The sequence below is a fragment of the Pinus tabuliformis genome, chromosome 1_2 (genome assembly GCF_031772625.1).
Source record: "Pinus tabuliformis cultivar Carrire ecotype Pingquan chromosome 1_2, CPIR1, whole genome shotgun sequence".
NCBI classification, from domain to species: domain Eukaryota; kingdom Viridiplantae; phylum Streptophyta; class Pinopsida; order Pinales; family Pinaceae; genus Pinus; species Pinus tabuliformis.
This window is the reverse complement of record NC_142298.1, coordinates 778,752,995-778,768,408: the sequence shown is the minus strand read 5'-3', so window position 1 is coordinate 778,768,408 and position 15,414 is coordinate 778,752,995. Positions and strand designations below refer to the sequence as shown.

Below are 15,414 nucleotides of genomic sequence, written 5' to 3'. Positions count from 1 at the left end.
GTGAAGCCAAACTCTATCAATAATAGAACTAAAACACAAGTAAACAAAATAAAACCACCATGGTGGTAAAACAAATAATGATAAATGGCAAAATAATCACTTAATAAACTTAACTAACAATTAATAAAAATAAATAAACACGAACACTTAATAAAATAAATAAAACCATTAATACAACATAATACACATCATCCAGAAATAAACAAACACTCAATAGAATAAATAAAACCATTAATGCAACATAATACACATCATCAACACCGCATCTAAGGACGGAAATTCAACACCAAACTCCAAGCCACCAAAACTCCAAGCAACCAAATGATAAATTAACCAATTCATTCAATCCAATATGCACCTGCCTCTTCCTAAATTTATCTAAATTTTTCATCATGCAGTTTAGGATATTAAAATGCGAGCCATTTTCTATATATACATTCATAGTAGGGCAAACCTAGAACTTTGAAACTCCAACAACACTAGGAGAATCGAATTCAAACGCTAAAACCCAAATCAAAACCACAACAACATTCAATAAAATTGCCACTGTTGAGTAGTAAAGGCACCTTCAATAAACACAACCAACAAATAATTGAAGATGATAAAAAGTACATTAAACACATGTAGTACATATCGTGACCCCAGGGTCACATCTTGGGATGCAAATTCCAATGTGGATGTAACCGTGAGCGTAGCCAATCAACCCCACAACACGTTAATGAAGGGATTCAAGCACATATGCATGAATATCAAATACTATAGTTTAGTCTCTGCCTCCTACAAAATTGAACCCATACTACAATGAAACTAAATTGTAGAGAGTTTGCTATACATGTCCATGTGAGACATAGACAAAAAAATTACAGTTGGATTATTTCAAATACTTAAAACTTGTATTGTAAAAGGTTTGATTTTTGGTGGTGCTCTAATTTACCATGCCATTAAATTTTGTTTGCTTTCTTTGCAAACTCAACAATTTACGTAAACTACTCAAAATCTTCATATAATGTTTATGGATGATGCGAAACCATATCATATATATTTTTTTATTAATACAGTTCTAGGTTGTTTTATGCAATTATTGGATTGATATAAGATCATTAGAATCTTATCGTATGACACCTTATGTTAGGCTGCATTTTTTATTGGTGTTGTTGTCCACGTGTTTTATTTTTTATTATATATATTATAAATTATTGGTATTCTAACTAGGTTTGAAGAAGGGTTTAGGATGGGAATGAATGGAGGTACGCTAAAAATTAAAGAAAATAGGTTTTTTTTGGTAGTTGTGTAACAATGGCAGATGTTGAAGAGGGGTGTTATTGGATCAAAGGAGATTGCTACGAAGTATGGTATTGCAAGGTACATATGACAAATTTTTATTCACTACTATGCATTTCCTATCATTTGATACATTTTTTTTTTTAGGATTTCTTTATTTCTAGTTGGTTTGTTTTTAGCAAGGGTGCCACCTAGGAGTTAAATGGAAATAGGTTGGAGGATTTCCTTCCTAGAATGACCACGCACATCGTCCCTATTTTGTAGAAATTAATTTTGTTTTTTTCCCTTATTAGGTGACTTTTAGTGTTATTTTCAAATTTATTCGAGTTTAACTAGTTATTATTTTTCATGAGGAAGTAATTAATTAGTTATGATTGATTTCTAACTCCACTTACATCCACTTCACTCCATTTTAGGATATTTTGGTAATTTTGGATCTCCCAATCTAATGTTGACATACTAGCCACTAGGGAAAGTACTTTTGAGCTATATTTAGTGCATGCACATGGGGCCCCAACCTAATTCAAATTCACTGCCCTCATAGAGAGTTCATATATTGTATACATGTTCAACAATAATATATCATCAAATTTCATGAGTAATTTGAATTGTCTTCTTGGTTCATTAATCAATTTCTCAACAATTGTATTCTCTCTTCATTCTTGTTTTGCAAGTAGCTATTCTATTTTTCTTTTAACACTTAGATTTTATGATCATGCTTAAAATCCAATATTGTATGATATCACAAGTGAGATTGTGAAAAATACTAAATTTCTTTTGTAGATTTGACAAGGTAAGAACATCCCAAAGAGAATGGACTAGCTCATAGTGATTCTCACTCTTTTAATTTTTTTTATTATTGGCAGCCAAAGACACTACCATTTCTATAGTGAGAGTTTGTAAAGGATTACAATAGGTATCAAAATTAATCCTACATCATCCATTGAGAAATTGAAATACGTCATCAGGATGGATAAAGCATACAAGATACTTTATTTTTATATCTCCCTCGATCTTCTATTTTATCTTTAGTCATGATCAACACCTAAGGAAGTTTGGGAAAAAATGGAGGGATTTTTTAGCAAGAAAGATAGTTTTGGAAGACATCAACTAGAGAATGGGATAAGCTCTCTAGATCCTATCCATTTAAATATCCTATAACACTTCTTCCTAAGGTTGAAGACTCTAATGACACAATGAAATTCTTGTCAGATAGATAGAAAAGAGGAACAAGTTGTCCTTTCTATACTTTCTAAACTAGGTCCTAAATATTCCGTGTTTATCTCCTCGTTACATACCACTAACTCTCAATGGGTAAGAATTAGAATATTACATCTTTAGATGATTTCCTTTAGTACTTGATGCATGATGATGCAGGAGCATCCAGCTCAGGGAGGTCATGGCTGGGAGTTTGTCTCTTCTAACAGTTTGAGTTTCGTTAGTTTTCATTTTCATTTACATTTCTAGGAATGGTTGTCTTAGTTGCTGTTAGTGTTTTTGCTTACGTGTTCTTTTTACCTTTTAGTTTTATTTAAAATTTGCTTTTAGTTTACAAAACAAGAAAAGACAGTTATTCAGAAACCACTTAATGTAACTACTGGTAGTTTGCTAACTGTCCAGTGTTCTCTACAAAACAAAAAAAGGAAACGATTATTGTAATCTTTTTTGACCATCATAGAACTGAATGAAGAAAATGCATAGAAGCATTCTGAAGAAAATATGCATCTGAATCCATTCATATTACAGCTTTAACATCTTTTCTTCGAAATACAATTAAATTCATTTTCTTTTCTATAAGCACAATGATGACAGATAGTGAACAGTAAGCACCGAAGTGAGGAGAGCACCCAAACAAGTCAGTAGCATAATAGAGCAAGCCTACGGGAGAAGCAAGAGAGCCACAGTCAGAGGAATACCAAGAAAACAAGCTACAGGTACAGAAACGAATGCATAACCATTTCCCTTGCAAATTTTTAATAATCGAAACTACTGTAGATATATATATATATATATATATATATATATATATATATATATATATATATATATATATTTGTCAAAGCTGAGCCTCCACAGTTCACTGTTTAGAGACCAACAAATGAAACAGAGTTGACAAAACTATAAACCATCGCGAGGCCATCAGAAGACCATATCAATATAACAATGGTTACAATAGCAGAGCCATAAAAATATATAGTAAAGCTACAGGCATAGTGAGGCTAGGGTGCAGCAAGGCCGAAGCAAAAACTCAACTAACGACCCATAAAACCCTATGAACAACGAAACCCTCAAATAGTCAAACAGGAAAAACATCGAGGAGCGACCCTACCTGGTTCAGGCATAGGAGACAAGGCATGAGGACGACGAATGAAGCCCATCGCTCACCTGCATTGGTCAACAAGAAGGCCATTAGAACCAAAGAACAAAAACACAGATACAAAAACAAAAAAAAAATGCAAAGTAAAGGGTTATTAAGAAACTCACCAAGGGAGAGCCGACCCCGTGCACACTAGAAGAGAAGCCACGTAATTAAGGTTATAGTCACAGAGGTGCTCGCTGCCCACAAGGAGCCAAGAATATCAGCGACGGAGGAAAACAAAGCAGAAAAGACCAGCATGGAGAGAGAACTCACCTTTTGGATGACCACCGAGTGAGAGCCAAAAGCCGAGCCACTCCACAACCGCAACTTGTGTCAAAAACAACAAGCAAACAATCAGACTGTGAAGCAAGTGCATTGAAGACAATCATATACAACCAAAGCCTGCAACTGGAAACATAACCAGAACTGAGCGAAACTGATAATAGAGACCGAGACCAAGGGTTCCAGACCCAGAGCCTCAAAACCAAGCACGGAATCGGAAGCACTGAGAGCATACGTAGGTGGAAACCCTCGTAGAGTTGCACACCCAGGCACAGTGAAACAAAACACCGTAAAAATAATAGAGCAGACCCTCATTTCGTGAAACCGCAGACCTCGCAAGCAACATAGAGAAACAACAATGGAATGAACAGTTTAGGGTTTCGGAGGATAGTAAGAGCGGGAAGGAATGAGGCCCAAGGCTAGGACACATGTCCTCGTCACAATTAAACTGTAGTACAATACCATAAAGGTCAACCAACCACATCATTAATATTATTTAATCAACAGTTAAATATTAACCCACAGATATAAAGGGCTGGTCCCATCAATTTTGGTATCATAGCAGGTATAGTTAATTGTTTTTCTCAGGGAGGTCGTGGAAAAGCTATTCGAAGAGTAGTAGATGAAGGATTGAGGGAAGAGATTAGGAACTTGAATGCCCGTTTGGCGGCAGTAGAAGCAGGAAGGAGAAGGGATCCAGAAGTAGGGGACGACAGTGATGAAGAAGCTGTAGCTACGGCAGATGGATCAGATGAAGAAGGACCTAAAATCAAATTGTTATGGTCATTTTTGTTTGCTAGCAGTAAGCCAAAGCCTGAAATTCCGAACTGTGATGGTAGTTTGTCCACAGAAGTGCTGCTGGACTAGATTAGTGAGTTAGACAAATATTTTGAATGTGAGGAGGTCAGCGAAGATAGGAGAGTTAAATTTGTTGCCACCAAACTAAAAGGACATGCGGCCTTATGGTGGGACAGTGTCCAAGTAGAGAGGAGAAGATTGAATAAGTTACCCATTAAAAAAGTGGACCAGAATGGTTGCCAAGATGAAGGGTAAGTTTTTTCCCAAAGATTACCAGATTGCTCTGTATCGACAGGTGCAGAATTTGAAGCAGAGAGGAATGACGGTGAAAGAATATATTGAAGAATTCTATTGGGTGAATTTGAGAGTTGGTTATACTGAAGACACCCCAGAAAAGACAGCAAGGTTGTGAATGGCTTAAGGCTAGAGATATTGGACGAGATAAGTATTCTTTCTCCAAAAACCATAGAGGAAGCATAACATAGTGCCTTAAAGGCAAAAGAAAAGATCACAAGGAAGCAGAATGCCGGGAGAGGATGAGGAACTGGTAGAGGGAAAGGAAAATCCTTTGGCAGAGGAAGAACTACTAACAATAGTGAAGAGGGTAGCAGTTCAAAGACCTCAGGTATAGTAGAGAAAGAAGGTAGCACTAGGGGAGGAAGGACATACTAGAGAGGAAGGGGAAATGGTAGGGGAAGAGGAGCTAACTACCAGTGTTACAAGTGCCACAAGTGGGGGCACAGGTCCTTTGAGTGTCCTGAAGGAGAACAGGCTGGTCAAAGAGGAGCATATGTTGCTCAGACAGAGGAAGCAGAGGCACTACCTCAAGAGGTAGAGAATGTACCAAAGACAGGAGAGGCCTTAGTCTTGAACAAGGTACCGCTAAAACCGGCAAAGGAAACAACTGAAAAAACCCAAAGAAAGGCATTATTTTGGACTGTGTGCAAGTCACATGGCAAATGCTGCAAGCTGATTATAGACAGTGGAAGCACTAATAATATGGTTGCAACAGAGATGGTGGAGAAATTGGGTTTAAAAAGATTGAAGCACCCAACTCCATATAAGGTGTCGTGGTTATAGAAGGGTCACCAATTGCTAGTTGATCAGCAGTGTGAGCTGGAGTTCCATATTGGCAAGTATAGGGACAAAGTGATTTGTGACGTCATGCCCATGGATGTGTGTCATATTCTGCTAGGTATACCATGGCAGTATGACCAAAAAGTTGTTAATGATGGGAAAACAAACTATTACAAGTTTGTCAACGATGGGATTAAGCATACGCTAGTACCCATCAAGGAAGAAGAAACAACAGAAACTAGTGGGACAAAAGTATTGTTGGTGGGTGGAAAAGAATTTCTAAAACAGATTGAAGATGACGAGGTAAAGTATGCTGTTGTAAGGAGACTGAGAGTAGTGTTGTTGCACACTGAAATTTCTGACTTACCTGAAGAAATCCAGGAATTGTTGCAGGAATTCAGTGACATTGTGGTGGATGATTTACTAGATAAATTACCGCCAAAGCGGAGTATCAGTCATCACATAGATTTCATCCCTAGAGCTAGTTTACTGAATAAAGTTGCTTACTAGATGAGTCCCAAGGACAACGAAGAGATCAGGAAGCAGGTATAGGAATTGTTGGACAAAGGCTTGATACAGGAAAGTTTAAGTCCCTGTGCAGTTCCGACAGTTCTAGCTCCCAAGAAAGGAGGCGAGTGGTGGATGTGTACAAATTCACGAGCAATAAATAAAATTACGATCAGATACAGGTTTCCATTGCCATGAATGGATGACATGATGGACTATTTGAGTGGGGAAACATATTTTTCAAAGATAGATCTGAAGAGTGGATACCACCAGATTAGAATCAGAGAAGGGGACGAATGGAAAACAACTTTCAAGACTAATGAAGGGCTGTATGAATGGTTGGTGATGCCATTTGGGTTGAGTAATGCCCCTAGTACTTTCATGCACTTGATGAACGAGATGTTGAAGGAGTTCATTGGGAAATTTGTGATTGTGTATCTTGATGATATACTGATTTTCAACAAGAAAAAGGAAGAACATTTTCGACATGCTCGATATGTTCTAGAGAAGCTGTAGCAAAACAAGTTGCTGATAAATTTGAAAAAATGTACTTTCTTTCAGAAGGAGTTAGTTTATTTCGGTTTTGTGATTGCAAAAAATGAGCTGAAGATGGACGCAGAAAAAGTTGCAACTATACTTAGCTGACCATCCCCTAAGAGTTTGTTCGAAGTTCGAAGTTTTCATTGGTTCGCAAGTTTCTATCACAAGTTTATAAAGAATTTTAGTGGAATCTGTGCACCTATGTTGGATACAATTAGAAAGGAATGTCAACCTTTTCAGAGGACTGAAGCTGCAAAGAAGAGCTTACAGATATTGAAGAAGAATATCACTGAGAGGCCAATTTTGAGATTGCTTGATTTCAACAAACTTTTTCAATTTCGTTGTGATGCCAGCGGTATAGCCATTAGAGCTGTACTCAGCTAGGAAGACAAACTAGTAGCCTATTTTAGTGAAAAGTTAAATGAAAGTAGGCAAAAGTATACGCCTTATGGCAAGGAGTTTTATGCCGTCGTCGAAGCCTTGAAGCATTGGAGACATTATCTTTTGGGTAATGAGTTTGTCTTGTTTTCTGATAATTCTGCGTTACAGTATGTTATGCAGCAACATAAGCTCAATCACAAACATGCAAGATGGGTGGAGTACATGCAGAGTTTTAAATTTGTATTGAAGCATATCAGTGGTCAAGCAAACAAGGTAGCAGACACACTAAGCAGAAGAGTTCTACTCTTGCAGGAGAGCACAATACAAGTGTTCGGATTTGAACACCTAAAGGACTTGTATCAAACAGATGCAGATTTCAAGGAGGCTTATGAAGCCTGCCAGAATCCTTAGTTGAGGAACAGTAGTCCATGGCTGGACTATAACTTACAAGAGGAGCTGTTATTTAAGGGAGGACAGTTGTGTGTCCCAGAATGTTTTATGAGGGAGAACATCATCTCGGAAAAACGTAGTGGAGGTCTAGCTGGACATTTCAACATTGATAAGATCTTGGATCAGCTCAGTCATTTCTATTACTAGCCGAAGATGCGAAGAGACGTGCAGCAGTATGTGACCAGGTGTAAGATATGTTAGTTGGCGAAAGGGCACAGTCAGAACACGGGGTTGTATACACCCTTGCCTATTCCAAATAGACCGTGGGATTCAGTCAGTCTGGACTTTGTCCTGGGTCTGCCCAAAACACAGCAGGGTTTTGATTCCATCATGGTGGTGGTGGACCGATTTTTGAAGATGGCACACTTTATCCCTTGCAGAAAAACCAGTGACACTACCCATGTAGCACACTTGTTTTTCACTGAAGTCGTTAGACTACACGACTTACCCAAGTCCATTATTTCCGACAGGGATGTGAAATTCATAGGGCATTTCTGGCGCACCTTGTGGAAAAAGCTGGACACGAAGTTAAATTTCAGCTCCGCTTATCACCCACAGACTGATGGGCAGACGGAGGTAGTAAACAGAAGCTTAGGAAACCTGCTGCAGAGTCTAGTTGGAGAAAATTCACTAATGTGGGATCGTGTACTTGCTCAAGCGAAATTTGCTTACAACGATTCACTGAATTGAAGCACAGGAAATAGTCCTTTTCAAATTTTGTATGGAATGCATCCCTGAGGAGTGCATGAGCTATGAGATTTGGGATAGTTACGAAGAAGAAGTGCTGACAGGGAAGACTTTACAAGAGCAATTAATGACCTACATGAGCAGGTGAAGACGAAATTACAGGACAACAGTCAAAGGTACAAACAGAAAGCAGATCTGAAACAACAAGAGGTACAATTTAATGTAGGGGATCAGGTTCTAGCGCATCTACGCAAGGAAAGATTTCCTAAGGGTGAATACAATAAGATAAAATTCAAAAAAATTGGACCTTGTAAAATTCTCCGCAAAGTTTCTGCAAATGCCTATGAGCTGCAATTGCCTCCAGGTATAGGAATATCGCCCATCTTTAATGTGGCAGATTTATTCCGATACATTGCTAGTCCGGAAGAGGACAGTTCGGCATAGCCAAAGCATGATACCCACGGAGAGAGTAGTTCATGGATGACACAAATGCCTTCAGATTAGCCACTTGAAATCGAAGGAATCCTTGATACACAGGTGGCTAGGCGGACTTGGAGAAAGGAGAACCTACAATACCTCATCAAGTGGAAGAACCGCCCTATTGAGGACAATTCGTAGCTTGATGCACGACATATACAACGTGTAGGGTATTCTATCGAGGAGCTCATGGACTAGAGCCATGAATTTTCACTTACCCCGGGAGCTTGATGGAGGAGCATCCAACTCAGGGAGGTCATGGCTGGGAGTTTGTCTCTTCTAACAGTATGAGTTTTGTTAGTTTTCATTTTCATTTAAATTTCTAGTAATGGCTGTCTTAGCCACTGTTGGTGTTTTTTCTTACGTGTTCTTTTAGTTTTTAGTTTTATTTAAAATTTTCTTTTAGTTTACAAAACAAGAAAAGACAGTTATTCAGAAACCACTTAATGTAACTACTGGCAGTTTGCTAACTGTCCAGTGTTCTCTACAAAACAAAAAGAGGAAACGACTATTGTAATCTTTTTTCACCATCATAGAACTGAATGAAGAAAATGCACAGAAGCATTTTGAAGAACAAACACATTTGAATCCATTCATATTACAGCTTTAACATCTTTTCTTCGAAATACAATTAAATTCATTTTCTTTTCTATAAGCACAATGATGACAGACAGTGAACAGTAAGCACCGAAGTGAGGAGAGCACCCAAACAAGTCAGCAGCGTAATAGAGCAAGCCTACGGGAGAAACAAGAGAGCCACAGTCAGAGGAATACCAAGAAAACAAGCTACAGGTACAAAAACGAACGCATAACCATTTTCCTTGCAAATTTTTAACAATCGAAACTACTGTATAAATATATATATATATATATATATATATATATATATATATATATATATATATATATATATATATATATATATATATATATATATATATATTTGTCAAAGCCGAGCCTCCACAGTTCACTGTTCAGAGACCAGCAAATAAAATAGAGTTGACAAAACTATAAACCACTGCGAGGTCATCACAGGACCGTATCAATACAACCATGGTTACAATAGCAGAGCCATAAAAATATATAGTAAAGCTACAGGCACAGTGAGGCCAAGATGCAGCAAGGCTAAAGCCAAATCTCAACTAACGACCCATAAAACCCTATGAATAGTGAAACCCTCAAACAATCAAACATGAAAAGCACCGAGGAGTGACCCTACCCGGTTCAAGCATAGGAGACAAGGTGTGAGAATGACGAATGAAGTCCGTCGCTCCCCTGCGTTGGTCAACAAGCAGCCCATTAGAACCAAAGAACGAAACCATAGTTACAAAAACAAAACAAAAAGTAGAGGAAAGGGTTATTAAGAAACTCATTGAGGGAGAGCCGAGCTCGTGCACACCAGAAGAGAAGCCACGAAATTAAGGTTATAGTGCAGAGGTGCTCGCTACCCAAAAGGAGCCAATATTGTCAGCGAGAGAGGAAAACAAAGCAGAAAAGATTAGCATGGAGAGAGAAATCACCTTTTGGATGACCGTCATGTGATAGCCAAAAGCTGAGCCAATCCACAACTATAACCTGTGTCAAAAAAACCAAGCAAACGATCCGACTACGAAGCAAGTGCATTGAATACAATCGTATACAACCAAAGCCTGCAACTGGAAGCACAACCAGAACTGAGCGAAACTGATGACAGAGATCGAGTCCAAGGGTTCCAGACCCAGAGCCTTAAAACCAAGCATGGAACTAGAAGTACTGAGAGCATACACAAGTGGAAACCCTCGCAGAGTTACACACCCAAGCACAGTGAAATGAAACACCGTAAAACTAATAGAGTAGACCCTCATTTTGTGAAACCGTAGACCTCGCAAGCAGCATAGAGAAACAACAATGGAATGAACAGTTTAGGGTTTCGAAGGATAGTAAGAGTGGGAAGGAACGAGGCCCGAGGCCAGGACACATGTCCTCATCACAATTAAACTATAGTACAATACTATAAAGGTCAACCAACAACATCATTAATATCATTCAATCAACAGTTAAATATTAACGCTTAGATATAAAGGGTTGGTCCCATCACATGAGTAGAATAATCTCATACACAATTGGGATTAAATCTTCCACACCCTATTCACTTATAGTGAAGGACGATAACAATAAAGGAAAGCCAAAAACAAGGGATGTTGATAATACAGATGGAGAAAGCTCTCAATCTAGTTAGGAGACTAAGATTATCAAGTGAGAAAAATATAAGAGGGAGAGTACAAAGTGCATCCACTACAACATGGGGTTCCATCTATATATTCGTATATGTAGGAGAAAATTGATCTATTGGCCATGGTACTTAAACAACAATATTACTACATTGCAAAGAATCTCAAGAAGAAGAATTAAGGCCACCCATGAGAAGATCAAGGTATGGATGATGCTTTGATTATGATTGCTTCATCATATAATAAATTCATTTTCAACTAATCTTCCTATAATCATATTGGTACATTAAAGAATTCTTCTTTGATACCTTGCACTAGTCCTTCTACAACAACTTTTGGAAGACCTTTTTTTGAGGGAGATATTCAAGATGATTTCACATAAATTTCAGACCATATTTCTAATAATATTTTTGTTGGACACCTAATCCTCTAAGGGTTAGTGTGGAAGCCGAATAGACAAATGAAGTCCAAGAGACCTTGGAATACAAAAACAAGAGTCAAACAATGTAATATAAATGTATATCATTTGTTAATAAAAAATGTACTCTCATGTTTTATCCTTCATACTCTTTCTGCCATGTGTGTGTTTAACATGGTATTAGAGCAGGCGTATTCCCGCCCTGCATAATTACTTTGAGCCATTTGTTTTATGGCCTTTCTATGCAAGTCATTTCTGCCATCAGTTCATGAATATTTTCTCAGCTATATTCTAGATGCAACCTCTAACATTTCTCTAGACCCCTTTTTAGCTTCCCTCTACTCCTATAACTCCTATTTACCTTCATTATTCCCTGACATTGAGAAAGCGTTCTCTACTTTCTACATTGAACAACTTGGTGTGTGTGTATGCTAGTCTGGGCGCTTAAATGAATTGAAGGCTGGACTGTGATTGTGCACTTAAATGAATTGAAGGATGGATTGTGATTGTGCATTGATTATACAATCTACTCTGCACGTTGATTATGGTTGTTGAAATCAATACCCTAAACTATACCAGTGCATTGGATTGTAAGATCTGCATTGAGTTCCTTTTATATGGAAGTAAACTATATTATATGTTTAATCTATGCAAAAATTTTGGAATCCGCTGAACTAATTTCGAAAGCTGACGAATCAATTTTGGTAGTTGTGCACATGCATTGGTTCTTATTGAATACTAGTTTTATGGTGCATTTGAACTATGCATTGGAACTATGCTGGTGTGATGTGCATTGAATGATGTGTACTCCTACAAAATCGTATGTGTATGAACCGTCATTGCTGATTTCATATATAATCCAAGTGTTGTCTGTCCGTTTGAATAATCAAATTCCATGTTAATTGAATACTGGTGGTTGTTCGTTGAATAATGATCTGTTTCTTGGTGTGGGAATGTGGATATATCTCCTGGTGCAGTGAATGTCGATATATCTCCTACTGCAGTTATTTATGTGAATTGCTTTGAGCACCGAACATTGCCTAACATTGAGACAATGGTCAGCACTATCCGTTCAGAGAGGACCACATAACAACTCACGAGTTGTCAAGCACTAAACACCTGTGTGTTTGCATAACATAAAGAATCTTTATGTGGGTCAACATTGCTGCATGCAGTTGCAGCAATCATATGTATGTTGGAGCTTCCTCTATCATGTTATCTATATCTTACCTGCCTCAACTTCATCATCTTTGCATTCGTCTATCTTTGCTCCATCATTCTATCAGAATTATGTTTTTATGGTCAATGAAACCGTGACTTAATTGTTGCATTGAAACATTTCGTTTAGCTCCCACGCTGAATTGTGTTGCTCGGTTAATGAACCACTACGCATATTGTGTTTCTTGTTTAATGAACGATGCAACCCCTTGATGAATCTGATAGTCATTCAAAGAATGGAGTTTCTCAAGAAAGTCGTTGAAGAGGAATTTATGTAATTTATAAAAAATTACATTGCATATACCATACGACATCAAAACCTTCCATGAAAAATATGTTTCTCCTTTCTAGATCATACACTGTTCAATGAGATAAATCCGACAAAAATGTTGTACAAAGTGTTTTGTATTTGTATATTCCAAAGATGGTCATTTGATGCTTGCAGGTGTAGTTTGCATCTTAAAATTGATTGACAAACACCGTGGAAATTGAAGAAGTATTCATCCAAAGCGAAAGCATTCATTTGAAAGAAATACTCTACACGTCACACTGCTTGCGGGGTGTGAGACGATCTGCATAAGTTGTTGTCGGAGGAAAAGTAAACTGATGGTTGGAAAGCTGTCGTCGATGCTTGGAACTAACGCATTCTCAGTTATGTCTCCAACAAAATGCCAGATAAGTGTTGGGTTAGAATATGCATGCTAGGAGTGACTTTCCAGGAGTGTAATCACCAATGATTTCTGGAATCTTACTCCACTTGGTTTCAAAAGCTTCTTGTACTTCCCAAGATTTCGTGGTTTTGTGGCTTTTGTTGTTGTAATATTTATACATTTCTTAAATCTTTGGCAAGATTTCTAGCAGAGTTTTCAGCTAGCAGTTGATTGGTATAATAGGCTCTTTAACAGTAGCTAGCTCATCCTTGATAACCCACTTAGATGTTGAGATGGAGACTGAAATGGTTGTAACGGTTAAATCCACTGAGGAATGCTCTTTCTTTCTATTGAAATATTGATCAGGAAGTTGCTTATGTTGTGGATACTGTTTATTTTTACACAGTCAGTGGAGAGTGTTGTGGGAGGTTCTGAAGGAAGCCCTTGGGAAGGTTCTGGTGCCCTTTTGCCTGTGTAATCAGATTGAAGAAGTTGTTGCCTCTGATTTTCTTCTTTATTCATCATTGCAATCTTGTTGTCAAATTAAGGCTTAAGAACAGTCCACAGAAAATTAGTCTATGTCTATTGGAATACCTATTATCGTATTACTCCGAGCGTAGTCATACTGTCAATTTGGCATTCAAAATTCCATTCTTCAGATAATTATTCCCACATACTTCAAATAATTATTTTATTAATTTTGATACTTGCATTTCTATAATTCGAAAGGAAGATAATCCACAAGGGTATTTCCTTTTTATAGCCATTATTTTTGCTTTGAAAGTAAATATGTTGGGGGATTTTTGGGAATGACAGAGTTCAATGTTCATAAGAATTGGTGACTGTTTATATTCTTTAAAGTTGCAACAATTTGGGATTATTTAGGAGTTCAGTGAAAATTGTTTCAGGCCCAGACTATTCTTTGTAGATCAAATTGGTGTATTTTCTTTAAGGTTGTTCATAGGAGAGATTTTTATTGAACTAGATTGAAGTTGCTGCAAGGACAAGTTCAAGGCTGGTACAGGAACATATCTTTTTGAGGCCCAAATTGCTTGTTGCCTTGTTGGAAGTTAACTTCTCAGGTGAATTGGAGAAAATTCATTTTTGAATGAGGTGTCTATTTTCTGGATATCACCATTCTTTTTGTGTTGAATCTATTGCAAGCTGCCAAGATTGATTTGAAGTTGTTGCCATAAGTTTATATAAAAGAGCAATTGGTGTCCATCTCTTCATCATTGTTTTACTATTTTTTTGAGGTTGAAAAATGGCTCCAATTAGTGCAATACTAGAGTCACTAGAATATCTAATATTCTCTACTATGGATAATCCAATCAAAATCAACAACTATTTTCTCACCAATATTCACAGTTTTTTACAAGATGTACATGACAAGATTGAATTTTTGCAGCTCAAATCTCAGCTACAACAAGAAGAATTAAAACAGAGGAGTCATTCTGAACCTGTTTCTGTTCAGAAGATTGAAACAGACTCCCATAAAGCAGTAGTTGTACATGCAGATGCAGAAGTTCAGTTTGCACTTCCCAAGCCCATCATCAGGCCTTGGGAACAACCTGTCCACAACAAGCACAAAACTGGTCTTGGATATGACAAGGACTTATCCTTTCATATTCCAGACTACTCTAAACCAATCCATTTTCAAAGTGTTGGATTCATTCACAACAGTTCACCTGCTCCTCATGACAGTTCTCCTCTAGTCGTTCTAGATTCTGCCCCTCTTCCACAGTAGCCATAACAGATTGTGAAATTCCAACACTGTGATCGAGTTGGCCATTTGAAATATCACTGTTTTGATCTTCATCCATGTAAGCACTATCATAAAACTAGTCATTCTTCAAAGATATGCTTCAAAAACAAACCTGCTGTAAGAACAAAGATTCATCTTGGATGGATTGCTTCTTGGCAATGAGCCTCAACAACGAAGAAGATATTCTAGTCACATGTCAAAACTTGTTCTAGAGTATTGAACAGTCTTGCAGTTGAGTTTTCTCCATCATCTCACCTTGTATCTGACAGGGGGGGAAATGATGGTCATCTACAAGCTTCAAAGACACATCAAGC

At 37.6% G+C, this 15,414-nt stretch overlaps 1 protein-coding gene across 1 annotated transcript; it reads left to right on the top strand.

Moving 5' to 3' along the window:
• Nucleotides 1–5,243: 5,243 nt before the first annotated feature.
• Nucleotides 5,244–7,636, top strand: LOC149208179 (uncharacterized). Its single transcript, XM_089398255.1, has 3 exons — nt 5,244–5,345; nt 7,085–7,216; nt 7,394–7,636. The coding sequence occupies exons 1-3, from the start codon at nt 5,244–5,246 to the stop codon at nt 7,634–7,636; spliced, it is 477 nt and encodes a 158-aa protein (XP_089254381.1).
• Nucleotides 7,637–15,414: the final 7,778 nt, after the last annotated feature.

Coding starts and splice junctions, on each gene's coding strand:
- LOC149208179 (XM_089398255.1), top strand. CDS start 5,244: ATGCCGGGAGAGGATGAGGAACTGGTAGAGGGAAAGGAAAATCCTTTG. Junction 5,346..7,084: donor TAGCAGTTCAAAGACCTCAG/GTATAGTAGAGA, acceptor CAACCTTTTCAG/AGGACTGAAGCTGCAAAGAA. Junction 7,217..7,393: donor GCGGTATAGCCATTAGAGCT/GTACTCAGCTAG, acceptor TCTGCGTTACAG/TATGTTATGCAGCAACATAA.